This window comes from Neoarius graeffei, chromosome 5 (genome assembly GCF_027579695.1).
Source record: "Neoarius graeffei isolate fNeoGra1 chromosome 5, fNeoGra1.pri, whole genome shotgun sequence".
NCBI classification, from domain to species: domain Eukaryota; kingdom Metazoa; phylum Chordata; class Actinopteri; order Siluriformes; family Ariidae; genus Neoarius; species Neoarius graeffei.
Window position 1 is genome coordinate 1,142,514 of NC_083573.1, and position 27,866 is coordinate 1,170,379.

Below are 27,866 nucleotides of genomic sequence, written 5' to 3' on the forward strand. Positions count from 1 at the left end.
ACTTGAAAAGATATGGACCCCTGAAATGTAAAAAAAAATGTGTCATTAAAAAAATCCACTTTTAAGGGGTTAATATCTCTAAAGTTAGTAAACTTGTGCTATTTTTAGGTGCAGAATCAGATAGACAGGGCCAGAATACATAGATATAGCAATTTACAGGTCTATATTCCCCTTAGAACAAAAGATATGGGCCTCCAAAAATGCTTGCAAATTAATTGTACAATTCCCGGACCCCAAAAGTGGGCGTGGCACCCAAACTTTGAAGGGCCAAAATTCAAAAACCGTTCCAGCTAGGAAGCTAAAATTTTGGATTCTTTCATTTGAAATCATAAGGCACTAATAAAATAAATATCAGGCAAATTGAAGAGGTGTCACTGGGGAGGGTGTGTGAATTGACATGGAATGACCCCAAAGCATTTGATCCAAGTTCAAGCAATTAAAAGGCAATGCCACCAAATGGTAATTAAGTGTATGTAAAATTCTGACTCACTGAAAATCTGATACAGGAAATAAAAGCTTTTCTGAGCTACGATTTTGAAATGATCTCCTTTGGAAATAACATTGATATTTGCGTGTATGTAAACTTTTGGTCTCAACTGTACTATTTTTGAGTCTTCATATATGTAGGCTCACTGGCACCACATAATAATTATTCATCTCTGTATAATGTGTAAATTTATTATGACTATTTTCTCCTGTTCAGAAGCATTCAGTCATCACAGAGGTATTCATCCCTGAATTAGTGAAACACGGTGATGACGGCGGTGCATACAGGTACCTCAGGCATATTTTATTCTGCCCTTCACAAAAATCTGCTGAATTATTGATGTTAAGAAGCAAGACAGATTAAGTTTTTACTGTCCTTTCTGTATTTTACTCTGCAGATTTCGTTGCTCTCGTGCTGGTCAGTTTCACTGCAAATTGACCAACCTTGGCTTTGAGATGAAAGAGAATGGGGAAGTGCTGTACACAGTCGTGTCCTGGGATAACGGTCAGTTGCAGGGCCTGGGCCAATTCCAGCCTGCAGGACCCCTGTACAACATCAACTGCTCTGAAGGTTCAATTCTTTATCTGCATTTCCCACACTGCGAGATACAAACAGGTGAGATCATTTTGAGTTCCATGTTTATCATCAATATAATCCAAGAGAAATGCAGAGTTCTCTGTGAGAATAACGTGAAATGAGAGTGAAACAGTAATCCAACTGAAACATATCCATAAAAAGTGGGAAGCCTGTTTTTTTTACTTATTCATCTTTAAAGTCACACGTGTGCACTTGTAATGTCATCAATAAACAATATTGTAAAATATGCCAATGATCCAAAACATTATGACCACTAATATGCTGCCAAAGCCATGTGATGTCAAAGAAAATGGGATGACCATCTTCTGTTGGTCCAAGGTCCAGTTCTGGTGATTGTGTGCTTCTTGTGGGTGCTTTTACCAGAGGACAGGGCTGAGCACGGGTACTCTGGCAGGTCTGAAGCTATGCAGCCCCATACACAGCAGGGTGTTGTGACACGTTCCTTCAGGAGCCATCATTAAAATATTCTGTGACTTATGCCACAGTAGCCCATCTGTTGGTTTGGACCAGATGGAATAGCCTTTGTTGCCCTCAGGCATCAATGAGCCTTGGGTGCCCAGCAACCTGTTGCTGGTTCATCCCTCCTCAGACCACTTTCAGGATGTTCACACCACTTCTGGCCAGATGCACCCCACAAGCCTCGCTATATTGGAGATGCTCTGACCATCTAGCTCCAAAGATCTGACCATTGTCAAAATCACTCAGGTCTTTACACCTTACAATTTCTCTCACCTTCAACATGCTGACCATGAGACCAGACTGTTCACTCATTGTGTAATATATCCCTGACCTTAACATAATCAACAGCGTTTACTTTCTCTGTTAGTGGTCATGATGTTTTTGCTCATCGGAGTATCTAATGGCACCATACACACCATAATAATTGAAAAAATAACTTGGATAAAGATGTTTGGGTTTGTCTGCTGGATCTTGGCTTTTACCTCTCAGTTCCTTCTCAGCACCACTGCTTATGTTCTAGATCACAATCAGATTGAACTGGCTGTGGCACATTTCATTGAGGGTAATGTGGAGATCATTCAGCCCCTGGAAATAACAAACACACACGTGATCTTGGAAGTCCAAGGTCTCTCCTTGTTTGGCCTGATTATAAAAAGGATCTTTGGGGGAAAACCCATCAGTGCTCAAATCCTTCTCTTCTACAAAGAAATGATTGGAAAGAAGGAAAGGAGGAGAAAACTGGATATTCACTTGTTGCCCGGAAATGTGCCAGTTGAAGAGGTAATCTACAAACCCACCTTTATCAACTTATTTTAATTAGCATTTTAGCATTAGCATTCAATTTATTCCAGATGGTGTTCACATGTGAAGTTTCAGTTTTTCTTTTCCTTATGATGAACACAATTTCTACCAAACTATCGATGATCAGACATTTTTGATCTTCTTTTCTTTTTTCATTTATTAATTTAAAGTTCACTGAAATGAAGCTTTTTTAATCAAGTTCACTTCAGTATTTTTCTTGAATGTTCTTCAATGACCATGAAGGTGCGGAAACAACACCAGTGCAGCACATACATTCCTTGCAGCTCCATATGTGAACTGACGCCTGGTAAAAAATACAGACCACTCTGTGAACCTCATAAATCCCAGCCAAAGGTAAACTACAGTTTCATTTGTGGAGAAATAAGATTTATTAACACATTGAAATCGTGCATTCAGCTAGCTTTGTTATTTTTAGGTTAAGAAATTTCTCTGTGACTATGGACCCAACTATCACATCACATTTGAGGTGATCCTTAAGACGGAGGTTGAAGACCTCACATTAGGTCTTTCAAATGAAATTGGTGAGGAGGTGTGGGAGCCTTGTCAGGTCTTTCTTCCAGGTACCAAGAGTTCATTTTTGTTTTCTAATTTGACTGAAAGGGTAAGCATAGCTTTCATCCTGCCACAGTCAACCCAGAACGTTCCCACTCCAAACATTCCAGGTTCACACTCACCTTCACCACTGATTGATAAGGCCTGGGATGCTCATATGCATGTCATTCTTGGTTGGCTTTAGTATGATATGACTTCAGGAAACATTATAGTTTTGTAGCAGTGAATTTTTTTTGTCATGTTTCCTCAGTGAATAGTCGAAAAGCAGCTCCAGTTGTAATGGATGAAGGTAAGATTTTCTGACTGAACTTTGCATAATTTATCTTTAAACTTCATCCGCTCTTTTCCAGAAGAAGAAAGTGGGCATTGCAACATTAGATTTTGTTTTTGCTTCCTTGAGCACAATTTATTAGATTGAAAAACACGAAACAAGTTCTCAACCCGCAAACTCTTTATGCATTGTGCGTTCTCAAACACTTGAAGCTATTTTAACAAACTCATGAAATATTGTCAAATATTGTTAGAAATATTAATAATTTCCATTCCATGATCCTGACATTAGTATGAAATTTATTGATCTTAAATTCTTTTGATTTGTCAAAATAAATGTCCTTCTGATGAACTTGGGATGAATTCTGTTGAAAGAGTCCTGCAGTGTACATTGTTATAAGTTAATGTTTCTCTCTATTTTAGGTGTTGAATTTGTAGATAAATACAGAGACACGCTCATACAGAGAGTTGCATCAGTACTGGAAATAGCAGACGCTCTACTCGCCAAGAAAATCATCACCAGTGAAATGTACAGTGTTCTCATCGAGGCAACAACACCACAGGAGAAAATGAGGAAATTGTACAGATTTCTCGACTCAGGAGGAAGAGCTGCCAAAGCAGAATTCTATAAAGTCCTGAAGGAGAAGGAGCTTCTTGTAGTGAATGACCTGGAGTCAGGATTCGAATAATGCAACACTGTCACGATAAAAATTAGTCCTTAATGTGTCAGTTTTTTTATACTCAATGATATGAGCCGGGCGGCACAGTGGTGTAGTGGTTAGCGCTGTCGCCTCACAGCAAGAAGGTCCTGGGTTCGAGCCCCGTGGCCGGCGAGGGCCTTTCTGTGCGGAGTTTGCATGTTCTCCCCGTGTCCGCGTGGGCTTCCTCCGGGTGCTCCGGTTTCCCCCACAGTCCAAAGACATGCAGGTTAGGTTAACTGGTGACTCTAAATTGAGCGTAGGTGTGAATGTGAGTGTGAATGGTTGTCTGTGTCTATGTGTCAGCCCTGTGATGACCTGGCGACTTGTCCAGGGTGTACCCCGCCTTTCGCCCGTAGTCAGCTGGGATAGGCTCCAGCTTGCCTGCGACCCTGTAGAAGGATAAAGCGGCTAGAGATAATGAATGAATGAATGAATGATATGAGCCATTGTCATGATGTCATTTTCATTAATAATTTTATTAGCCAATGGAAAACTGTAGTAAAACAACAAATAATATCTCATCTCATCTCATTATCTCTAGCCGCTTTATCCTTCTACAGGGTTGCAGGCGAGCTGGATCCTATCCCAGCTGACTACGGGTGAAAGGCGGGGTACACCCTGGACAAGTCGCCAGGTCATCACAGGGCTGACACATAGACACAGACAACCATTCACACTCACATTCACACCTACGCTCAATTTAGAGTCACCAGTTAACCTAACCTGCATGTCTTTGGACTGTGGGGGAAACCGGAGCACCCGGAGGAAACCCACGCGGACACGGGGAGAACATGCAAACTCCGCACAGAAAGGCCCTCGCCGGCCACGGGGCTCGAACCCGGACCTTCTTGCTGTGAGGCGACAGCGCTAACCACTACACCACCGTGCCGCCCACAACAAATAATAATAATAAATAAAAAAATTATAATGTTCCTGTGGTCAGGAACTTATTGTTCATGAACCATGATGTTTTGAAGGCCGTCCATAAGTGACACCTCCTTGTTATTTGTAATCTATAAATGCCTCCAGTGAAATTGGCGTGATAGAAATACAGTGGTGCCTGAAATTTTTTGAACCCTTTAGAATTTTCTATATTTCTGCATAAATGTGACCTAAAACATCATCAGATTTTCACAAAAGTCCTAAAAGTAGATAAAGAGAACCCAGTTAAACAAATGAGACAAAAATATTCTACTTGGTCATTTATTTATTGAGAAATGATCCAATATTACATATCTGTCAGTGGCAAAAGTATTTGAACCTCTAGGATTAGCAGTGAATTTCTCATCTCATTATCTGTAGCCGCTTTATCCTGTTCTATAGGGTCACAGGCGAGCTGGAGCCTATCCCAGCTGACTACAGGCAAATGGCGGGGTTCACCCTGGACAAGTCGCCAGGTCATCACAGGGCTGACACATACAGTAGACACAGACAACCATTCACACTCACATTCACACCTACGGTCAATTTAGAGTCACCATTTAACCTAACCTGCATGTCTTTGAGGGAAACCGGAGCACCCGGAGGAAACCCATGTGGACACAGGGAGAACATGCAAACTCCGCACAGAAAGGCCCTCGCTGGCCACGGGGCTCGAACCCGGACCTTCTTGCTGTGAGGCGACAGCGCTAACCACTACACCACCGTGCCGCCAGCAGTGAATTTGAAGGTGAAATTAGAGTCAGGTGTTTTCAATCAATTGGATGACAATCAGGTGTGAGTGGGCACCCTGTTTTATTTAAAGAACAGGGATCTATCAAAGTCTGATCTTCACAACACATGTTTATGGAAGTGTATCATGGTACAAACAAAGGAGATTTCTGAGGACCTCAGAAAAAGCATTGTTGATGCTCATCAGGCTGGAAAAGGTTACAAAACCGTCTCTAAAGAGTTTGGACTCCACCAATCCACAGTCAGACAGATTGTGTACAAATGGAGAAAATTCAAGACCATTGTTACCCTCCCCAGGAGTGGTTGACCAACAAAGATAACTCAGCAAGGTGATGAGTTATGAATAAAGCAAGGCAATGATCATAAAGCAAGGTGTGTAATAGCCAGCGAGGTCACAAAGGACCCCAGGGTAACTTCTAAGCAACTGAAGGCCTCTCTTGCATTGGCTAATGTTAAATGTTCATGAGTCCAACATCAGGAGAACACTGAACAACAATTGTGTGCATGGCAGGGTTGCAAGGAGAAAGCCACTGCTCTCCAAAAAGAACATTGCTTCTCGTCTGCAGTTTGCTAAAGCTCACGTGGACAAGCCAGAAGGCCATTGGAAAAATATTTTGTGGATGGATGAGACCAAAATAGAACTTTTTAGTTTAAATGAGAAGCATTATGTTTGGAGAAAGGAAAACACTGCATTCCAGCATAAGAACCTTACCCCATCTGTGAAAATGGTGGTTGTAGTATCATGGTTTGGGCCTGTTTTTCTGCATCTGGGCCAGGACGGCTTGCCAACGTTGATGGAACAAGGAATTATACCAGTGAATTCTAAAGGAAAATGTCAGGACATCTGTCCATGAACTGAATCTCAAGAGAAGGTGGGTCATGCAGCAAGACAACGACCCTAAGCACACAAGTCGTTCTACCAAATAATGGTTAAAGAAGAATAATGTTTTGGAATGGCCAAGTCAAAGTCCTGACCTTAATCCAATCAAAATGTCGTGGAAGGACCTGAAGCGAGCAGTTCATGTGAGGAAACCCACCAACATCCCAGAGTTGAAGCTGTTCTGTACGGAGGAACGGGCTAAAATTCCTCCAAGCCGGTGTGCAGGACTGATCGACAGTTACCGCAAACGTTTAGTTGCAGTTATTGCTGCACAAGGGGGTCACACCAGATACTGAAAGCAAAGGTTCACATACTTTTGCCACTCACAGATATGTAATATTTGGATCATTTTCCTCAATAAATAAATGACCAAGTATAATATTTTTGTCTCATTTGTTTAACTGGGTTCTCTTTATCTACTTTTAGGACTTTCATGAAAATCTGATGATGTTTTAGGTCATATTTATGTAGAAATAAAGAAAATTCACAAGGGTTCACAAACTTTCAAGCACCACTGTAGCTGTTTGTCATGCTTCAAACTGGTCCAGGCAGTTCTGACAGCTACTTATTGTGGTTAGTTAAATCCTTGAGATTTATCTTCACTCACTTTCTGCTCTCTGTTTGATGGTTATTTTGACCAGAAATGTCTCTTCTTTCACAAGATTATAATCCTGATGCATGATGTAATGGTACATAATGTATCTCTTCTTTCATAAAGCAGTCTAAACCAGTGAATTAACCCATTCCCATCACCCACTGATGTTACCCTGTCATACATGGATAACTTAGCTTCATGAATCACATCATCATCCAATCACAGAGCTACAACACATTCCTGAATGTGAATATATACTCATGTTTGTCCGACAATTAACTGAGGAAAGTCTCTGAACACCTAAGCCCGCGTCAGTGACTGTTTGCTCCCGGATCGATCCATGAGGCGGAATCTCCTGGTTGATAGAGGTCGACATTCCTCGATCATACTTTGTCAATTCAACCTCCTTCAGTACAGACAGATCAAAACCTATCAGGGTTGTAAATGTGTATACATAATGTATTTAAAACCAAAGATGTAAAAACAATGCAGCCGGTTTAAAACGTGATGCAGTTCCTGCAATAAACTGCAGATCTCTGCAACTTCAAGAGACCCGAACATTACATGGTTTTATAATCTCGGTGAGGGCCCATATTGTTGTGTCATTCATGCGCAGATTCTACAGCATCCAAGGTGACAAACTTGTGTTTCTGTTTTTCTACTGCAATCTTGTCACAAAATCCTTTATGAAAATTAGATACACAAAGGAAAGCTTTAATGTTTCCGAATTAAAGCAGTTTCTGATCGAATACTCAGTTTTTATTTACATTCTTTGATGTTTCCTCCATGTTTTGTAATGCTTTTTACAATAAAAATTATAATGGTGAAATACTTTATTGGAGAAGAAGCCTTTTTTTGTCGCATGTACACTCCAGCACAGTGAAATTTCTCCTCTGCCTTTAACCCATCTGAAGCAGTGAACACATGCAGGCGCACACACACACACACCCAGAGCAGTGGGCAGCTACGCTCCAGCAGCCGGGGAGCAGTTGGGGATTAGGTGCCTTGCTCAAGGGCACTTCAACCATGATACAGAGGGAGGGGGAAAGTGCTGTTCATTTACGCAACTCCTCTCACATTTTTCCTGCCGGTTCTGGGAATCAAACCGGCGACCCTTTGAGCCCAAGGCTGCTGGCAAGGCCATGGCTGCCCCCAGGTTTGTAGTTTCTCGCACAAAAACTTAGCAGATAAAGTTTATAGCAGACAAACTACATGCAGTGAAATACTTTTATCTGGTTTTCTGGCTCTGATCTGTGATACCTTTATCAGAAATAAATATACTTCAAGTTCATTTTATTAATTATACTTTAGTAAAGTTAATGTATTTTTCCTTCAGTATACTTTTGTGTACCAAGTATACTGATATCAATGCACTTACAGTATACTTGTCAGTAAACTAATCTAATATTTCTTGGGACTAAATTGGCCCACTTTTAGTTTATAAAAAGTATTCTTTAAGTCTAAGAGAAGTAAACTTTGTGGATACAACTAGTATGCTTTATTTTGTACTGCAAGTAAACCACAAGTAAACTTATAGACTAATAGTTTCCTAGTTCTATACTTGTAGTCCACTCTTTAGTTTACAAAAGCAGACTTCATAGTGTCCTGGAAATATACTATGAGTTTACTTGTTTTCTACTTCTAGTCCACTTTTTAGTTTACTAAAGTATACTTTACAGCATATTGGAAATATACTATTAGTTCCTGGTGATCTACACCTCTGTAATGAGTCCCTGATGTGGGTGGAGGACAGAAACAGCAGGTGAGAGCTGATGTTCTCACACACTATTTTACTTATTTTCTTGCTTTCCAGCTTTACTCACTTGCTGCTCACTCACATGTTTTCTGGTCAGGAGAGCCTCCCTCTCTCTGCTCTCTCCCTCCTTTTCTATCCTCTGTCACTGCAACAACAAACACAACATTAATTAACCACAGGTGCATTGACTTTGCCACTCACCTTCACTGGCCCCGCCCTCCATTTGCAAACTGATGCTAGGCCACGCCCCCACTGCCACAACCTAGTCCACTTTTTAAAGAACAAAGAAGAAAGCACAACTTTATTCATCACACACTTGTGAAATTCCTCTCTGCATTTAACCCTTCTGAAGCAGTGAACACACACACGTGAGCAATGAGCACACACACACACACCCAGAGCAGTGGGCAGCCATGCTAACAGCGCCCGGGGAGCAGCTGGGAGTTCGGTGCCGCGCTCAAGGGCACCTCAGCCCAAGGCAGTCCCATATTAACCTAACTGCATGCCTTTGAACTGGGGGGGAAACCGGAGCACCCGGAGGAAATGCAAACTCCACACAGAAAGGCCCTCGCCGGCCACGAACCCAGAACCTTCTTGCTGTGAGGCGACCGTGCTAACCTCTTTTAGTTTTGAAGTTTTCTGCAATTATCCTTCTCCGTATACTATTAGTTTTCTCGCCCTAACCCTTACCTCATGCGCACTACCAGGAGACAACTTGTTTTGGACCTTAAGTTACAGTGAAGTTCTAAAAGTAAGAATTCACAAAATAACAACAGATCCTCAGGATGAAGAACATATTCATTTCCTTTAAAAATCAAAATTTAAAGCAACATTGTATAAAATGCCAAAGTATAAAACCATGGCAATGACAACTGAAACTGACATCCAAGCTCTAAAAATAAATAAATAAAATTTATTATCCCAATCAAGAGAAATAAATAAATAAATCAAACCTTGCATGGAATTAAGAGTCAACAAGGCTTTCTATAAGGCACAAATATTTTAATACTTTATTACACTTTTGTTCAGTATATCTTGATCAAATGTTTAAGTATCAGGAGAAGTTTAATATACTTAGACTTTTCTGTATACTTTTCAGTATAAGCCAAATATACGTATGTATAACTTTATTAAGTACTAGTGCATCTCAAAAAATTAGAATACCATGAAAAAGTTCCTTTCTTCATAATTTAATTCAAAAAGGTAAACTTTCATATATTCTATATTCATTACATGAAATCCAGTATCTCAAATTATTAGAATATTCCCTAAGATCAATCAAAAAAGGATTTACAATACAGAAACGTCCAACTTCTGAAAAGTATATTAATTTATACACTCAATACTTGGTTGGGGCTCCTTTAAAGATATTTTTTTTGGGGGGGCTTTTTTCACCTTTATTAGACAGGACAGTGTAGAGACAGGAAATGAGCGGGAGAGAGTGACAGGGAGGGACTGGGAAATGACCCTGGGTCAGAACCAAACCCGGGTCCCCGTACCCACGGCACGGCGCCTCATCCACCTGAGCCACGACGCCCCCGGTTGGGGCTCCTTTACCATGAATTACTGTATCAATGCGGTGTGGCATGGAGGTGATCAGTCTGTGGCACTGCTGAGGTGTTATTGAAGCCCAGGTTGCTTTGATAGTGGCCTTCAGTGTATCTGTATTTTTGGGTTGGGTGTTTCTCATCTTCCTCTTGACAATACCCCATAGATTCTCTATGGGGTTCAGGTCAGGCAATTTGGCTGGCCAATCAAACACAGTAATATCATGGTCAGCAAACCATTTGGTAGTAGTTTTGGCACTGTGGGCAGGTGCTAAGTCCTGCTGGAAAAGGAAATCAGCATCTCCAAAAAGCTCGTCAGCAGATGGAAGCATTAAGTGCTCTAAAATCTCCTGGTAGATGGCTGTGTTGACTTTGGACTTGATAAAATACAGTGGACCAACACCAGCAGATGACATGGCACCCCAAATCATCACAGACTGTGGAAACTTCACACTGAGCTTCAAACACCTTGGATTCTGTGCCTCTCCACTCTTCCTCCAGACTCTAGAACTGTGATTTCCAAATTAAATGCAAAATGTACTTTCATCTGAAAAGAGGACTTTGGACCACTGAGCAGCAGTCCATTTCTTTCTCTCCTTAGCCCAGATAAGACACTTCTGACATTGTCTCTGGCTCAGGAGTAGCTTGATATTAGGAATGCGAAAGTTGTATCCCCTTTCTTGAAGATGTCTGTTCGTGATGGGTCTTGATCCACTGACACCAGCCTCAGTCCACTCCTTGTGAAGCTCTCCCAAGTTCTTGAATCAACTTTTCTTGACAATCCTCTCAAGACTGCGGCCATCCCTGTTGCTTGTGCACCTTTTCCACCCACCCTTTTCAGCAATGACCTTTTGTGGCTTACCCTCCTTGTGGAGGGCATCAGTGATCATCTTCTGGACAACAGTCAAGTCAGCAGTCTTCCCCATGATTGTGGTTGTGTGTACTGAACTAGACCGAGAGGTACGCTGTGTTCATACTGTTTTACTCAAACTCGAAATGAAATATTCTAATATTTGGAGATGGTTTTTTAATGTTTTTGTACTGTATGCCATACTGATTAAAATTAAAATAGAAAAATGCTTGAAACATTTTAGCTTATGTGTAATGAGTCTATAATATATAACATTTTCACTTTCTTAAATAACTGATGGAAAACATTGAACTTTTTCACAATCTTCTAATTTTTTGATATGCACTAGTATATCTCTGATAAGTAAAACAAAAAGTAAACTGAAAGCATACTCTCTTATTTTTAGTTTAAAAGAAGTATATGAGAAGCACACTTGAATAAACGTCTTTTTTGTCAGGGTACCCCTGTTCACCCAGCGACGGCCTTATTTCTGTATTTTACACATGTCCGATAGATGGCGCTAGGCATGCTCTGTTCACGGTGACAACTCATACGATGGTAGCCGACAGGGCCAAACATGCCGCACATGCGAATACTGCAAATCCTGAAAACAACACTGAAAACACATCATCAGTCCTTCCTGTGCCATGCCCTGGTTTTCCCAGACAGTCTCCTGTCCCAGTACTAACCAGGCCCTTTCAGCGCACTGGATGGCACCGATCTCCTTTTCTGCTGAACTTTTTAAATAAAAGAGTAACATTCAGCTTCTTTTTGACCACTTGTCTTCTCGGTTCAATTCCAAATCACACAAAGACCAGAATCTCAGTGTTGAGTTTTTATGACTGCAGTTTCACAATCAATCACTGGACAGTGCCAGAAATTGTAAATGTATTTGAGGAAACTCTGATGTCATTCACTGACAGCAGAAGAACTGTAACGATGTGTGAAACTCCAGGAAATTACATCTATAATCTACAACAGGAACATGTATCTCTGGTTAAAAATGTGGTTAGAGGTAAAGAGCTGATAAAATCAGTTATATAAAGGTGGGAAAAAACTGGACATCCATGTTTTTACAGAATATTTGACCAATATATGTTATGAAAAGGGGGTACAAACTTCTGAACTCATGAATTAGATTGTTTTCCACCTTTAAAACTATTAACGCCATGTTGGCCATGACTGTACCTTGTGATGATGATGATGATGATGATGATGATGATGATGATGAAGAAAGGGCTGTGAAACCAAACACACGGCAAGTTCTTTGTAAGCTTCATTTTCTCTTGGGGTGTACAAACATTTTCACCCAAATCAAACACCATCATGTAACAGTATGGTGTAAAAGAATTGTGTGCAGTTATATTGCTGCATATAATAATAATAATAATAATAATAATAATAATAATAATAATAAAACTTAAAAGGTTCATATTTAGAAGAAAGAAGAAACCTTTATTTGTCACATGCACACTTCAAGCACAGTGAAATTCATCCTCTGCATTTAACCCATCTGAAGCAGTGAACACACACACACACACACACACACACACACACACACACACACACACACACACACACAGAGCAGTGGGCAGCCACACCAGAGCGCCCGGGGAGAAGTCAGGGGTTCGGTACCTCGCTCAAGGGCACCTCAGCCCAAGGCCACCCCACGTTAACCTAACTGCATGTCTTTGGATTGTGGGGGAAACCGGAGCACCCGGAGGAAACCCACGCAGACACGGGGAGAACATGCAAACTCCACACAGAAAGGCCCTCACCGGCCGCTGGGTTCGAACCTTCTTGCTGTGAGGCGACAGCGCTAACCACTACACCACTGTGCCGCCCATAGGCATTCCATATGACATTTATTGACAGTATATATCACGAATCTGATCGTCCTGTTTCTCTCTTTATTGTCTCATATAGAACATGTGTCTGTAAACTACAGAAATCAGTTTCTCTTCACATGAGTCTCATTCAGAAGTGAAGTTCTGTGAGTGTCAGCTGGGATCAGCTCCAGCTCCCCCGCGACCCACAGTGGACAAGAGGCAAAGAAAATAAATGAATGAAAGTGAAGCTTGAACATTTTAAACTGAAACGTGAGAAAATCCCCTTGAAGATTTCATTCTAAATCCACTGAAAGACGCCGCACCTGACTCTACATTTCTAACCTCATCAACTGACAGACAAACACCACTGAAGTTCAATATTGTGGACATGAGGTTTGTTCTTGTTGTGAGCATTCTAAGAGTCATGGCTCCTGGAATGAACAGAGCAGCAGAAACTTCTCATCTCATTATCTGTAGCCACTTTATCCTGTTCTACAGGGTCACAGGCGAGCTGGAGCCTATCCCAGCTGACTACGGGCAAAAGGCGGGGTACACCCTGGACAAGTCACCAGGTCATCACAGGGCTGACACATAGACACAGACAACCATTCACACTCACATTCACACCTACGCTCAATTTAGAGTCACCAGTTAACCTAACTTGCATGTCTTTGGACTGTGGGGGAAACCGGAGCACCGGGAGGAAACCCACGCGGACATGGGGAGAACATGCAAACCCCACACAGAAAGGCCCTCGCCGGCCACCGGGCTCGACCCCGGACCTTCTTGCTGTGAGGCGACAGCACTAACCACTACACCACCATGCCGCCCCAGCAGAAACTTATTCACTGATAAATTAAATACACAGAGGAACACTTCAGACATGACTGCACTATGCAGAGAACAAACTAATGGCTCCTACACCTCATCTAGTGCACTTCCTGACCAAGTGTGTGTGTGTGTGCCCTTCCCCCACCAGAGCAGGAAGAGAAAGCGAAAGTCAGCAGCTCCATTTTATGTCGAGGGGAAAATAAACCTTTTTAGGACTCAAACAAGGTGAGTTTCTCCTTCTAAAGCTTTAATAGAACCCTCTGAAAGTATTGGAACAGCAAGAACAACTCTTTTATTTCTGCTTCACACCAAACACATTTGGGTTTGAGATCAAAAGATGAATATGAACCCAAAGATCAGAATTCCAGCTTCATTTCCTGATCATTACATCTCGATGTGTTCAGCAACAGAACACGACACCTCTGGAGGCAGACCACCCATTATTTGAATGAGCAAAAGAATTGGAACAGATAGTCTGCAAGTAAATGAGAAAATTGTAAGAATTGCCCTTGCTGTTCCAGTGCTTTCAGAGGGGTCTGTATAAACACATGAGACATGATGAGTAAAACTAATCACAATGTACACAGATTGACAATCTCTCCTGCTGAACTGGATCTGAACTGTAATAATCCAGGAGAATCAGGAGTGAAGCTGCTCTCTGATCTACTGAAGGATCCACACTGTACACTGGAGACACTACAGTGAGTTCCTGATATCCCCCCCCCACACACACACGACTCAGACCATCACTTTATCACTGAAGATTACAAACATAACTGATTGTGTCTTTATTTGTGACTTTTATCCCAGTAAAATTCTATCCGAGGCCCAATCTTACTTTTTCTCTTCACACTCATGTTCATGCATCATGTTCCTTCTTCTACACAGTGAACTCAACTGATTTATTTTGTTTAAACTGGAATGTATTATTCTACGAGACACTGAAATGTGGACATGAGAATCAGATTTACTTTCTCCAGTCTGACAGAACTGAATCTCAGTGGAAATAACCTGCAGGATTCAGGAGTGAAGCTGCTCTCTGCTGGACTGGAGAATCCACACTGTACACTGGAGAAACTGAGGTACACACACACACACACACACACACACACACACACACACACACACACACACTAATCTTACCTTCAGTAAGCAAAAGATAATATGAGCTCTAATCTATCTATGGGTCATGTGAAAAAATAAGTGAATCCCATGGAAATTGGAGACTTTTGTCAATGTATTTAAACATTTCACCCTTTTGATACAGTGTCTACAGGTAAAGGTGATGAACAAAACAAGGGAAAATGAGCTGTTTCAGTCATTTATTCAGCAAAAATGATGATGCCCTTTATTGTCACTAGTCACATGTACCAGTGAAATTAGCCGTCAACCTGTCCGTACATACAGTATACAACATACAATTGACATAGGGTAGACAGGACAGGAAGACAGGGATAAAGATAAAAAGGAAACACAACATGAGGAGAGATAAGGAAAAAAAGAACACCCCCCCCACTATGCTCTTGTCAGGAGTACAGTGTGGGAACATTTAAAAAAACCTTTGCATAAGCACAACTACAACACAGGTACACTTTAAACACCGGACTTGAGGGGGAGAAATCAGGGGTAAGGGGGGAGGGGTGGGGGGAGGAGGTAATCCAGCGCAAGCAAGCAGCCGTCCACTCCTGCAGCCATGAAGGCGCTGGTCACGCACCCGCTTGTCACACAGGGGGTAAAAATGGCGACCGCGGAGAGTTAGAGAGGAATGCGTGGAATGAGAGTGTCTCCCGGCAGTGACCTTCAGGGGGAAATGTTTTCTCAGCAACGGCCTGACAAGGCCGGTGCTGTCTCAGGGCGCCGAATGTCGATAAGATATGAATTGTTTGGTCTTTCCAGACGCAGTCTTTGCACGTCCTCACTGCTCGTCCATATCTGTCCATTCTATTCAAATTGATCTCCGAAAAACGTATTCCTTGCAAAGCTGAAAGCTGCTCCGAGATAACAACCATTTTGTGGTTAAAGTTCTGAATGTCCACAGTCCAAGTGCCAACAGCTTTGCCTACCACTCCAATCATATCGGGCAGCTGTGTGGGGCTTTGAACAGCTGTCACCGTTGTCTGATTTCCTCGATATACCAGGGCAATGCCTAATCCAATCAGCAAAAGTCCTGTAATCATGGTTCCGAATAGGTAGATATCTTCAATGTCCTCCACAGAAAGAATCACCAGGCACACGACCCGCCACCGCTCCCACACGTCCATCGTGTAACCAGCCGCAAACGTTCCGGCAGGACAAACGGGTTCCCCCGAACCCAAAACTGTGTCAATTTCGTTAGGAGACCAGTTTATCAATTCCATGCTTTTTAGTTTAGAAAGTAATGCAGGAAGAGTCTCTTCAAAAAGTACAGCAGACGAGAAAAAACACAGAAGCACAAGCAGGGAAAAAAAGGAGGGAGAGCAGAATGCGACTGCCTTCTGTGGAAGCACGGAGAGAAAAAAAATATTAATAGCTGTAATATTATTCAGTGGAGAAAGTAAGTACATCCTTGGCTTCAGAATCTAGTATTGCTCCCTTTAACAGAAATAACAACTTGTCTGTGTTTTGTATAATTGTCCACCAGTCTCTGACTTTGGCTTGCTGAAAGTTTGACCACTCTTTCGGCAAAATTCCTGTAGGTACAAGATGTTTGAAGGTTTTCTTGCATCAATTGCCCTTTTCAAAGCTCCCCACAACATTTCAATGGGGTTCAAATCTGGGCTTTGACAAGGTCGTTCCATAACGCTCCATTTCTTCTGTTTGAGCTGTTCCTTGGTGGATTTGTTCATGTGCTCAGGATCACCATCTTGTTGAAAGGTCCACCTCAGGTTCATCTTCAACTTTTGAACAAATGGCCTCACATTATCTTCAAACACTCTTTGATATGAATTAATAATTGAATCAATGAATGCAAGCTTCCCAGTCCCTCAGGCAGCAAAGCAACCCCAAACCAGAACATTTCCACCACCATGCTTTATAGTTGGTATGAGGTTCTTCTGCTGAAAAGTCATCTTTGGTCTGCGCCACACGTGTACTCTTACTGTGGCCAAACAACTGTACATTTCATTCATCTGTCCAGAACACATTACTTCAAAAGGCCTGGGCTTTGCCTACATGTTCAATGGCAATGTCATGATCCAGTCCGGAACTTCCAGATCCTGACCTGTGCCTTGCGCTCTGCTCTGCATTTTTCCCCATTCTCTCCGTGCTGTGTTAGCACACCTGCTATGTGTTTGTCATCTGCCTCTCTATATAAACACACTGAGTCCTCAAAAACTGTTAATTATTCTATTTTATGAAATATTTATCATTGTTTTGTGTGTGTGAGAATGTGTGTGTGTGAGAGAGAGTGAGAGAGAGAGTGTGTGTGTGTGTGTGTGTGTGTGAGAGAGAGAGTGAGCATGTGTGTGTGTGTGTGTGAGAGAGAGAGTGAGCATGTGCGTGTGTGTGTGTGAGAGAGAGAGTGTGTGTGTGTGTGAGAGACTGTGTGTATGTGTGCTCATGCAAGTGTTTGATTCTCTGAGCAGGTGTCCAGATGAAGAAGAGCTTCAGGATTCTGATGAACAACCCAGACACCAGAAAACCAACAAACAGCAGTGAGGAATTAATCCTCTCATTTCCAATAAATATTTCTTCGAACATACATTTCATTTGATGATATACAGTCAGGTCCATAAATATTCAGACAATGACAAAATTATTGATCCCACAGTGTATTGAAGGTGGATTTTAGTAATGAATATGGCTTCAAAGTGGAGACTTCCAGCTTTCATTTGAATGTATTTACAACCAAATCTGGTGAATGTTGAAGGAATTACAGCACTTTGTGGATGGTGCCGACACCCCGGCCCATTTTTTTTTAAGGGACCAAAAGTATTGGACAGTTGGCTGCTCCGCTGATGCATGGCCAGATGTGTCTTATTCCCCCATTATTTCACTTACAAGTAAGCAGATCAAAGATGCAGAGCTGATTTCAAGTGTGGGATTTGTATTTGGAGTCTGTTGGTGTGAACTCTTAATATGAAGTCCAGAGAGCGGTCACTGCCAGTGAAGCAGGGGATCATTCTAAAGTCCAAGTCATCATTAATCTGAAAAATCTAAATAAACCCATCAGCGTGATGGCAAAATATTGTGTGGCCAAATCAACTATTTGGTACATTCTAAGAAGAAGCAATGCATTTGTGAGCTCAGGGACACCAAAAGGCCTGGAAGCCCTTCAAAAACAACTGGTGGATGATAGAATTCTTTCCCTAGTGAAGAAAAGTCCCTTCACAACAGGTAGCCAGACACACACACACCTCATCTCATTATCTCTAGCCGCTTTATCCTTCTACAGGGTCGCAGGCAAGCTGGATCCTATCCCAGCTGACTATGGGCGAAAGGCGGGGTACACCCTGGACAAGTCGCCAGGTCATCACAGGGCTGACACATAGACACAGACAACCATTCACACTCACATTCACACCTACGCTCAATTTAGAGTCACCAGTTAACCTAACCTGCATGTCTTTGGACTGTGGGGGAAACCGGAGCACCCGGAGGAAACCCACGCGGACACGGGGAGAACATGCAAACTCCACACAGAAAGGCCCTCGCCGGCCACGGGGCTCGAACCCAGGACCTTCTTGCTGTGAGGCGACAGCGCTAACCACTACACCACCGTGCCGCCACACACACACACACAATCATGCTAAATGCTGCAATTCCTCCATTCTTCACTTGATTTGGATGGAAATATCCTCAAATTAAAGCTGAAAATCTGCACTTTGAGCTTCATTTTTAATTTAAAATCCTATACATTGTGGTAGATAGCTAAAATCACAGTAAAATAAGACTTTCACTTTCCAAATATTTATGGACCTGTCAATAATTATAATCTTGTGTATCTGTTTTGAAACAGTGAACAAAACCAGAAGTTGCAGCAGGAGAACAGAGAGCAGGTGCTGTCGTGTTCTTCAAATACATGTCTGTGAAGATTCTCAGTCATCCAGGTCATAGTAAACTGTGGGTGGTAAAAAGAGCAACTGGACTTGCTTGAAGATTCTTGAAGACATTTCACCTCTCATCTGAAAGGCTTCTTCAGTTCTGTCTGACTAATAGGGAGTATCAGGTATTTATCCTCTCATGGGTGAAAAGCAATCCTAAGGTGTCGTTGAGTCATCCTGTTGGTGTGGGTCACTGGGGGCTGGGTGTGAACGGTCTAGAGAGTCGTTAGGGTGATCAATGGATTGTTGGTTCTCTCTGTCCTCCTGTGAGTCACTGAAAACAGCTGGGTTTTGGTGTGCATTCAGTTGACTGGGAAGTGTGCCAAGGACTGCATTGTAGGTGGCTGATAAATGATGTCTTAGACCCCCACCTCTGTTCAGTGATGGCTATTCCAGGTTAACAAAAATGGCTTCTTTAACGATAGAGGGAAAAGAGAAGGAGCAGAATCACATCAAGAAAGCACTTCAGAACTGCGGGTATCCCAACTGGGCTTTTTTCAAGAGCAGAAAAAGGAACATAATGGACAAGGAGGATAACAGGAACAAACGCAAGAACATTGTCATTCCCTACATTTCTGGTCTATCTGAGAAACTCTGGAGGATCTTCTACAAACACAGCATTCCGGTACATTTCAGACCCAGTAAAACCCTGAAGCAGAAACTGGTCCACCCTAAGGACAGAATAGCCAGACACAAACAGGACAACGTAGTGTATGCAATTCAGTGCAGTGAGGAATGCACGGACTCATATATTGGGGAATCAAAACAACCGCTTCACAGGCGCATGGCTCAACACAGGAGAGCCAGTTCCTCAGGTCAGGACTCTGCGGTCTATCTTCAACTTAACAACAAAGGACACTCATTCCAGGATTGCAACGTACGCATTTTAGCCAGAGAAGATCATTGGTATGAGCGAGGAGTTAAAGAAGCCATTTTTGTTAACCTGGAATGGCCATCACTGAACAGAGGTGGTGGTCTAAGACATCATTTATCGGCCACCTACAATGCAGTCCTTGGCATACTTCCCAGACAACTGAATGCACACCAAAACTGTTTTCAGTGACTCACAGGAGGACAGAGAGGACCAACAACCCATTGATCACCCCAACAACACTCTAGGCCGTTCACACCCAGCCCCCAGTGACCCACACCAACAGGATGACTCAACGACACCTTCGGATTGCTTTTCACCCATGACAGGATAAATACCTGATACTCTCTATTAGTCAGACAGAAGCCTTTCGGATGAGAGGTGAAACGTCTTCAAGAATCTTCAAGCAAGTCCAGTTGCTCTTTTTACCACCCACAGTTTCTTCAAATACAGTTTAGCAGTATGGTGTAGGTGAAACAAACAAACAAACTGAAAATACTGGTTGGCTGGATTAAATCAGCACTCTCTATGGATGGAAAATGACGACGCTTTTAAAAAGAAGAATACCATCCTGACATTTTTGGAGGCCCATATCTTTTGTTCTAAGGGGGATATAGACCTGTAAATTGCTATATCTATGTATTCTGGCCCTGTCTATCAGATTCTGCACCTAAAAATAGCACAGGTTTACTAACTTTAGAGATATTAATCCCTTAAAAGTGGATTTTTTAATGACACAATATTTTTGACATTTTGGGGGTCCATATCTTGGAAAGTTTTTATGTTGATGGGGTTTCAACTGATTAATCGTCATATTTGGGAACTCTACTGTGTACTTAGAGAGTTTCAGGGCACTCCGAGCTTTGGTGGGGGTACAGGAGGGCCCCAAATATGGCTTCGGGACAAAATTACCATTTGGTACACCCTACTTCAGGTCATTAGTTGGCCATGTGGGCACATGATGACTGGAATGAACCTTTAACCCTCTCACCAGACACCTTTTATCAAACTTTTAAGCCGATAAAAACTTTGATTATCCAACTCCTTCAATATAAACTAAGCATTTGTTTATGATACTATTTTTGCATATTTTCTGAAAAATCCTAAGTCCGGAAAGTAGGTCAACTGTTGTTTTGACTGCCTATTCATGTTTAAGGTAGTAAAAGCACAGCCATATAGTGATTTTAATCTATGGGAAGATTATTTATACCCAATACCCCATTAGTTATATTGACAATTACAAGGGATAAACCCTTTCCCGGCTGTTTCACGATGCTGATTTTTTTTTTTTTTTACATTTGACACCTTTCCCTGTATCCAACCAAACTCTGACCACTATACACCTAATAGTTAAATGCATCTTTCAAACAGGAAAGGGAAAGATGCAAACAAGGGGATGATCCCAAGAAAAACATCCTGGTTGCTTTACTACATTTGTTCTGACATCCGATCTGGAAGTTAAACCTAGACTTTTTGAACTTGTGCAACCATGAAAAGGATTTTGGTGTGAAGGCTGAATGGCATTTTTTTTGCCACATCGCATGGCAAGAGCCCATGTGATGGTATTGGTGGCACTGTGAAGCGCCTGGTTGCCCGAGCAAGTCTGCAGGCCACTGATGATGATCACATTCTCACTGCTGAACAGATGTATCAATGGGCAAGCAAACATATTGAGAATGTGAAATTCTTATTTGTTACCAGCGAGGGTATCTTTCTTCATGAGAAAGAGTTCAAACTTGAGGGCAGGTATTCATCAGCCAAGGCAATATCTGGTACTCGGTCTCATCACAGCTTCATACCTATTTCCAATGGAAAACTGGAGATACGGAGGATTTCTCAGGACTTGACATTTTCCATTGTGTCGGTGGGTGCCACTGATGGTACTGATTCTACTGCAACCCCAAGTCATGCTTGTGATGGTGCAGAGGATTTCAGTTCATATCAGCCTGGGCAATATATTGCTTGTGTCTATGACAACAACTGGTATGTGGCAAACATTGTCGACCGTTCTGATGAACACAATGATGTATATTGTCATTTCATGAAACGGTCAAACACGACTCTGTCTTGGCCTGCTGAAAACCGCCAAAATCCACCATGCTGGGTGCCATTTCAAGACATTATATGTCATGTAAATGCGCCAGAGATTCAAGTTCGTAGTGCTCGGCGTTATAAACTTGTTGCAGTTGATGTAGAAAGAATTGAGATGCTTCTTCCAAAGTACATTCATGCTTAACTGTCAGTGTCAGTCAGCGAGCCTGGTTATGGTTTTATATTGAATTGAATCGTTTTGCATTGTGCCTACATTTATTTGACAGCAGTAAATGGCGTCCATGCCTCATTAAAATTGTCTGATCTGATCACATGACTAATTTATTCTTAAGTAAGTGTAGTTTAAGTTACGTGTGTGTGTACAGTGTGCAAAGGGTTAATAAATGTAAACTCAAATCAAATCAAGTTTATTTGTACAGCGCTTTTAACAATAAACATTGTCGCAAAGCAGCTTTACAGAATTTGAACGACTTAAAACATGAGCTAATTTTATCCCTAATCTATCCCCAATGAGCAAGCCTGTGGCGACGGTGGCAAGGAAAAACTCCCTCAGACGACATGAGGAAGAAACCTCGAGAGGAACCAGACTCAAAAGGGAACCCATCCTCATTTGGGCAACAACAGACAGCCTGACTATAATATTAACAGTTTTAACAGGTATAACCCTCAACTGTCCTCATGGGGCCGTCCTTCACAGGAGTGGGGTGATAAAACTCCGACCAGACACAGGGCACCAGGATGGATCAAGCAGGTCCGAGGGGCAGAAGAGGCCAGCATCTCAATCCCAGGATCAACATGTAACTCAGAGGGACAGAGGGAGGGGGGGGGGGGGAGAGAGAAAGAAAACACGTTGTTAGGTATGCCCTAAAAATGACAAGTATTAAATCTGTGTGGTAGGCTCGCAGAGACGAGAGTCTTTACATCAGGTATAACACACAATGGCATGTTAATATGGTAAAAAATATATCATGACCTGCTCTGGCTGGATGCTTGATTGGGTGATGGGAGCACACTCCTCAGCAATGATGAGATGCAGATGGGACCCTTAGGGCTGGCCAAGACAATTCAGTTACATGTCACCGGGTCTGGGACATGCGACAGAATGTCTGACGGCCGATTCCCTGCAGGCTACGATAGCCAGTCGAGGTCCCCACCGTCTCCACCAAAAGATTTCCTGTTGACTCCATGTAACTCAGAGGGACAGATTTGGGGTGGGGGGGGGGGGAGATATATAAACTGTCAGTTTATATATTCAAATATATGTGTTCAGTGATATTATCCTTGTTTTAATCTTACTATTTTATCATTTGAATGTGTTTTAGTACCTTTTGATTTGAATTGACAGTTAAAACAATAGTTGACCTACTTTCCGGACTTTTCAGAAAATACCTGTATGCAAAAACAGTACCATATACAAATGCTTAGTTTATATTGAAGGAGTTGGATAATCAAAGTTTTTATTGGCTTAAAAGTTTGATAAAAGGTGTCTGGTGAGAGGGTTAAAGGCTCATTCCAGTCATCATGTGCCCACATGGCCAACTAATGGCCTGAAGTAGGACGTACCAAATGGTAATTTTGTCCCGAAGCCATATTTGAGGCCCTCCTGTACCCCCACCAAAGCTCTGAGTGCCCTGAAACTCTCCAAGTACACAGTAGAGTTCCCAAATATGATGATAAATCAGTTTAAACCCTATCAACACAAAAACTTGAAAAGATATGGACCCCTGAAATGTAAAAAAAAATGTGTCATTAAAAAAATCCACTTTTAAGGGGTTAATATCTCTAAAGTTAGTAAACTTGTGCTATTTTTAGGTGCAGAATCAGATAGACAGGGCCAGAATACATAGATATAGCAATTTACAGGTCTATATTCCCCTTAGAACAAAAGATATGGGCCTCCAAAAATGCTTGCAAATTAATTGTACAATTCCCGGACCCCAAAAGTGGGCGTGGCACCCAAACTTTGAAGGGCCAAAATTCAAAAACCGTTCCAGCTAGGAAGCTAAAATTTTGGATTCTTTCATTTGAAATCATAAGGCACTAATAAAATAAATATCAGGCAAATTGAAGAGGTGTCACTGGGGAGGGTGTGTGAATTGACATGGAATGACCCCAAAGCATTTGATCCAAGTTCAAGCAATTAAAAGGCAATGCCACCAAATGGTAATTAAGTGTATGTAAAATTCTGACTCACTGAAAATCTGATACAGGAAATAAAAGCTTTTCTGAGCTACGATTTTGAAATGATCTCCTTTGGAAATAACATTGATATTTGCGTGTATGTAAACTTTTGGTCTCAACTGTACTATTTTTGAGTCTTCATATATGTAGGCTCACTGGCACCACATAATAATTATTCATCTCTGTATAATGTGTAAATTTATTATGACTATTTTCTCCTGTTCAGAAGCATTCAGTCATCACAGAGGTATTCATCCCTGAATTAGTGAAACACGGTGATGACGGCGGTGCATACAGGTACCTCAGGCATATTTTATTCTGCCCTTCACAAAAATCTGCTGAATTATTGATGTTAAGAAGCAAGACAGATTAAGTTTTTACTGTCCTTTCTGTATTTTACTCTGCAGATTTCGTTGCTCTCGTGCTGGTCAGTTTCACTGCAAATTGACCAACCTTGGCTTTGAGATGAAAGAGAATGGGGAAGTGCTGTACACAGTCGTGTCCTGGGATAACGGTCAGTTGCAGGGCCTGGGCCAATTCCAGCCTGCAGGACCCCTGTACAACATCAACTGCTCTGAAGGTTCAATTCTTTATCTGCATTTCCCACACTGCGAGATACAAACAGGTGAGATCATTTTGAGTTCCATGTTTATCATCAATATAATCCAAGAGAAATGCAGAGTTCTCTGTGAGAATAACGTGAAATGAGAGTGAAACAGTAATCCAACTGAAACATATCCATAAAAAGTGGGAAGCCTGTTTTTTTTACTTATTCATCTTTAAAGTCACACGTGTGCACTTGTAATGTCATCAATAAACAATATTGTAAAATATGCCAATGATCCAAAACATTATGACCACTAATATGCTGCCAAAGCCATGTGATGTCAAAGAAAATGGGATGACCATCTTCTGTTGGTCCAAGGTCCAGTTCTGGTGATTGTGTGCTTCTTGTGGGTGCTTTTACCAGAGGACAGGGCTGAGCACGGGTACTCTGGCAGGTCTGAAGCTATGCAGCCCCATACACAGCAGGGTGTTGTGACACGTTCCTTCAGGAGCCATCATTAAAATATTCTGTGACTTATGCCACAGTAGCCCATCTGTTGGTTTGGACCAGATGGAATAGCCTTTGTTGCCCTCAGGCATCAATGAGCCTTGGGTGCCCAGCAACCTGTTGCTGGTTCATCCCTCCTCAGACCACTTTCAGGATGTTCACACCACTTCTGGCCAGATGCACCCCACAAGCCTCGCTATATTGGAGATGCTCTGACCATCTAGCTCCAAAGATCTGACCATTGTCAAAATCACTCAGGTCTTTACACCTTACAATTTCTCTCACCTTCAACATGCTGACCATGAGACCAGACTGTTCACTCATTGTGTAATATATCCCTGACCTTAACATAATCAACAGCGTTTACTTTCTCTGTTAGTGGTCATGATGTTTTTGCTCATCGGAGTATCTAATGGCACCATACACACCATAATAATTGAAAAAATAACTTGGATAAAGATGTTTGGGTTTGTCTGCTGGATCTTGGCTTTTACCTCTCAGTTCCTTCTCAGCACCACTGCTTATGTTCTAGATCACAATCAGATTGAACTGGCTGTGGCACATTTCATTGAGGGTAATGTGGAGATCATTCAGCCCCTGGAAATAACAAACACACACGTGATCTTGGAAGTCCAAGGTCTCTCCTTGTTTGGCCTGATTATAAAAAGGATCTTTGGGGGAAAACCCATCAGTGCTCAAATCCTTCTCTTCTACAAAGAAATGATTGGAAAGAAGGAAAGGAGGAGAAAACTGGATATTCACTTGTTGCCCGGAAATGTGCCAGTTGAAGAGGTAATCTACAAACCCACCTTTATCAACTTATTTTAATTAGCATTTTAGCATTAGCATTCAATTTATTCCAGATGGTGTTCACATGTGAAGTTTCAGTTTTTCTTTTCCTTATGATGAACACAATTTCTACCAAACTATCGATGATCAGACATTTTTGATCTTCTTTTCTTTTTTCATTTATTAATTTAAAGTTCACTGAAATGAAGCTTTTTTAATCAAGTTCACTTCAGTATTTTTCTTGAATGTTCTTCAATGACCATGAAGGTGCGGAAACAACACCAGTGCAGCACATACATTCCTTGCAGCTCCATATGTGAACTGACGCCTGGTAAAAAATACAGACCACTCTGTGAACCTCATAAATCCCAGCCAAAGGTAAACTACAGTTTCATTTGTGGAGAAATAAGATTTATTAACACATTGAAATCGTGCATTCAGCTAGCTTTGTTATTTTTAGGTTAAGAAATTTCTCTGTGACTATGGACCCAACTATCACATCACATTTGAGGTGATCCTTAAGACGGAGGTTGAAGACCTCACATTAGGTCTTTCAAATGAAATTGGTGAGGAGGTGTGGGAGCCTTGTCAGGTCTTTCTTCCAGGTACCAAGAGTTCATTTTTGTTTTCTAATTTGACTGAAAGGGTAAGCATAGCTTTCATCCTGCCACAGTCAACCCAGAACGTTCCCACTCCAAACATTCCAGGTTCACACTCACCTTCACCACTGATTGATAAGGCCTGGGATGCTCATATGCATGTCATTCTTGGTTGGCTTTAGTATGATATGACTTCAGGAAACATTATAGTTTTGTAGCAGTGAATTTTTTTTGTCATGTTTCCTCAGTGAATAGTCGAAAAGCAGCTCCAGTTGTAATGGATGAAGGTAAGATTTTCTGACTGAACTTTGCATAATTTATCTTTAAACTTCATCCGCTCTTTTCCAGAAGAAGAAAGTGGGCATTGCAACATTAGATTTTGTTTTTGCTTCCTTGAGCACAATTTATTAGATTGAAAAACACGAAACAAGTTCTCAACCCGCAAACTCTTTATGCATTGTGCGTTCTCAAACACTTGAAGCTATTTTAACAAACTCATGAAATATTGTCAAATATTGTTAGAAATATTAATAATTTCCATTCCATGATCCTGACATTAGTATGAAATTTATTGATCTTAAATTCTTTTGATTTGTCAAAATAAATGTCCTTCTGATGAACTTGGGATGAATTCTGTTGAAAGAGTCCTGCAGTGTACATTGTTATAAGTTAATGTTTCTCTCTATTTTAGGTGTTGAATTTGTAGATAAATACAGAGACACGCTCATACAGAGAGTTGCATCAGTACTGGAAATAGCAGACGCTCTACTCGCCAAGAAAATCATCACCAGTGAAATGTACAGTGTTCTCATCGAGGCAACAACACCACAGGAGAAAATGAGGAAATTGTACAGATTTCTCGACTCAGGAGGAAGAGCTGCCAAAGCAGAATTCTATAAAGTCCTGAAGGAGAAGGAGCTTCTTGTAGTGAATGACCTGGAGTCAGGATTCGAATAATGCAACACTGTCACGATAAAAATTAGTCCTTAATGTGTCAGTTTTTTTATACTCAATGATATGAGCCGGGCGGCACAGTGGTGTAGTGGTTAGCGCTGTCGCCTCACAGCAAGAAGGTCCTGGGTTCGAGCCCCGTGGCCGGCGAGGGCCTTTCTGTGCGGAGTTTGCATGTTCTCCCCGTGTCCGCGTGGGCTTCCTCCGGGTGCTCCGGTTTCCCCCACAGTCCAAAGACATGCAGGTTAGGTTAACTGGTGACTCTAAATTGAGCGTAGGTGTGAATGTGAGTGTGAATGGTTGTCTGTGTCTATGTGTCAGCCCTGTGATGACCTGGCGACTTGTCCAGGGTGTACCCCGCCTTTCGCCCGTAGTCAGCTGGGATAGGCTCCAGCTTGCCTGCGACCCTGTAGAAGGATAAAGCGGCTAGAGATAATGAATGAATGAATGAATGATATGAGCCATTGTCATGATGTCATTTTCATTAATAATTTTATTAGC

General features: G+C 41.8%; 2 protein-coding genes across 2 annotated transcripts in view; both read left to right on the forward strand.

Moving 5' to 3' along the window:
- The window catches only part of LOC132886362 (uncharacterized), a 180,230-nt gene extending 176,096 nt beyond the window's left edge, over window positions 1-4,134 (forward strand). Inside the window, exons 24-30 of the mRNA XM_060920924.1 lie at window positions 704-774; window positions 885-1,102; window positions 2,064-2,323; window positions 2,588-2,698; window positions 2,781-2,925; window positions 3,168-3,206; window positions 3,611-4,134. Coding sequence (XP_060776907.1) covers window positions 704-774; window positions 885-1,102; window positions 2,064-2,323; window positions 2,588-2,698; window positions 2,781-2,925; window positions 3,168-3,206; window positions 3,611-3,876 — 1,110 coding nt within the window. The 3' untranslated portion in view covers window positions 3,877-4,134. The remainder of the gene's footprint in view (window positions 1-703; window positions 775-884; window positions 1,103-2,063; window positions 2,324-2,587; window positions 2,699-2,780; window positions 2,926-3,167; window positions 3,207-3,610) is intronic.
- Window positions 4,135-13,899: 9,765 nt separating this feature from the next.
- Window positions 13,900-27,490, forward strand: LOC132885811 (NACHT, LRR and PYD domains-containing protein 1a-like). Its single transcript, XM_060920329.1, has 12 exons — window positions 13,900-14,072; window positions 14,435-14,548; window positions 14,828-14,929; window positions 17,411-17,479; window positions 18,784-18,823; window positions 24,199-24,269; window positions 24,380-24,597; window positions 25,559-25,818; window positions 26,083-26,193; window positions 26,276-26,420; window positions 26,663-26,701; window positions 27,106-27,490. The coding sequence occupies exons 1-12, from the start codon at window positions 13,900-13,902 to the stop codon at window positions 27,369-27,371; spliced, it is 1,608 nt and encodes a 535-aa protein (XP_060776312.1). The 3' UTR covers window positions 27,372-27,490.
- The last annotated feature ends 376 nt before the right edge of the window (window positions 27,491-27,866 follow it).

Coding starts and splice junctions, on each gene's coding strand:
- LOC132885811 (XM_060920329.1), top strand. CDS start 13,900: ATGACTGCACTATGCAGAGAACAAACTAATGGCTCCTACACCTCATCT. Junction 17,480..18,783: donor CAGAAAACCAACAAACAGCA/GTGAGGAATTAA, acceptor GTTTTGAAACAG/TGAACAAAACCAGAAGTTGC. Junction 26,194..26,275: donor CTCATAAATCCCAGCCAAAG/GTAAACTACAGT, acceptor TGTTATTTTTAG/GTTAAGAAATTTCTCTGTGA.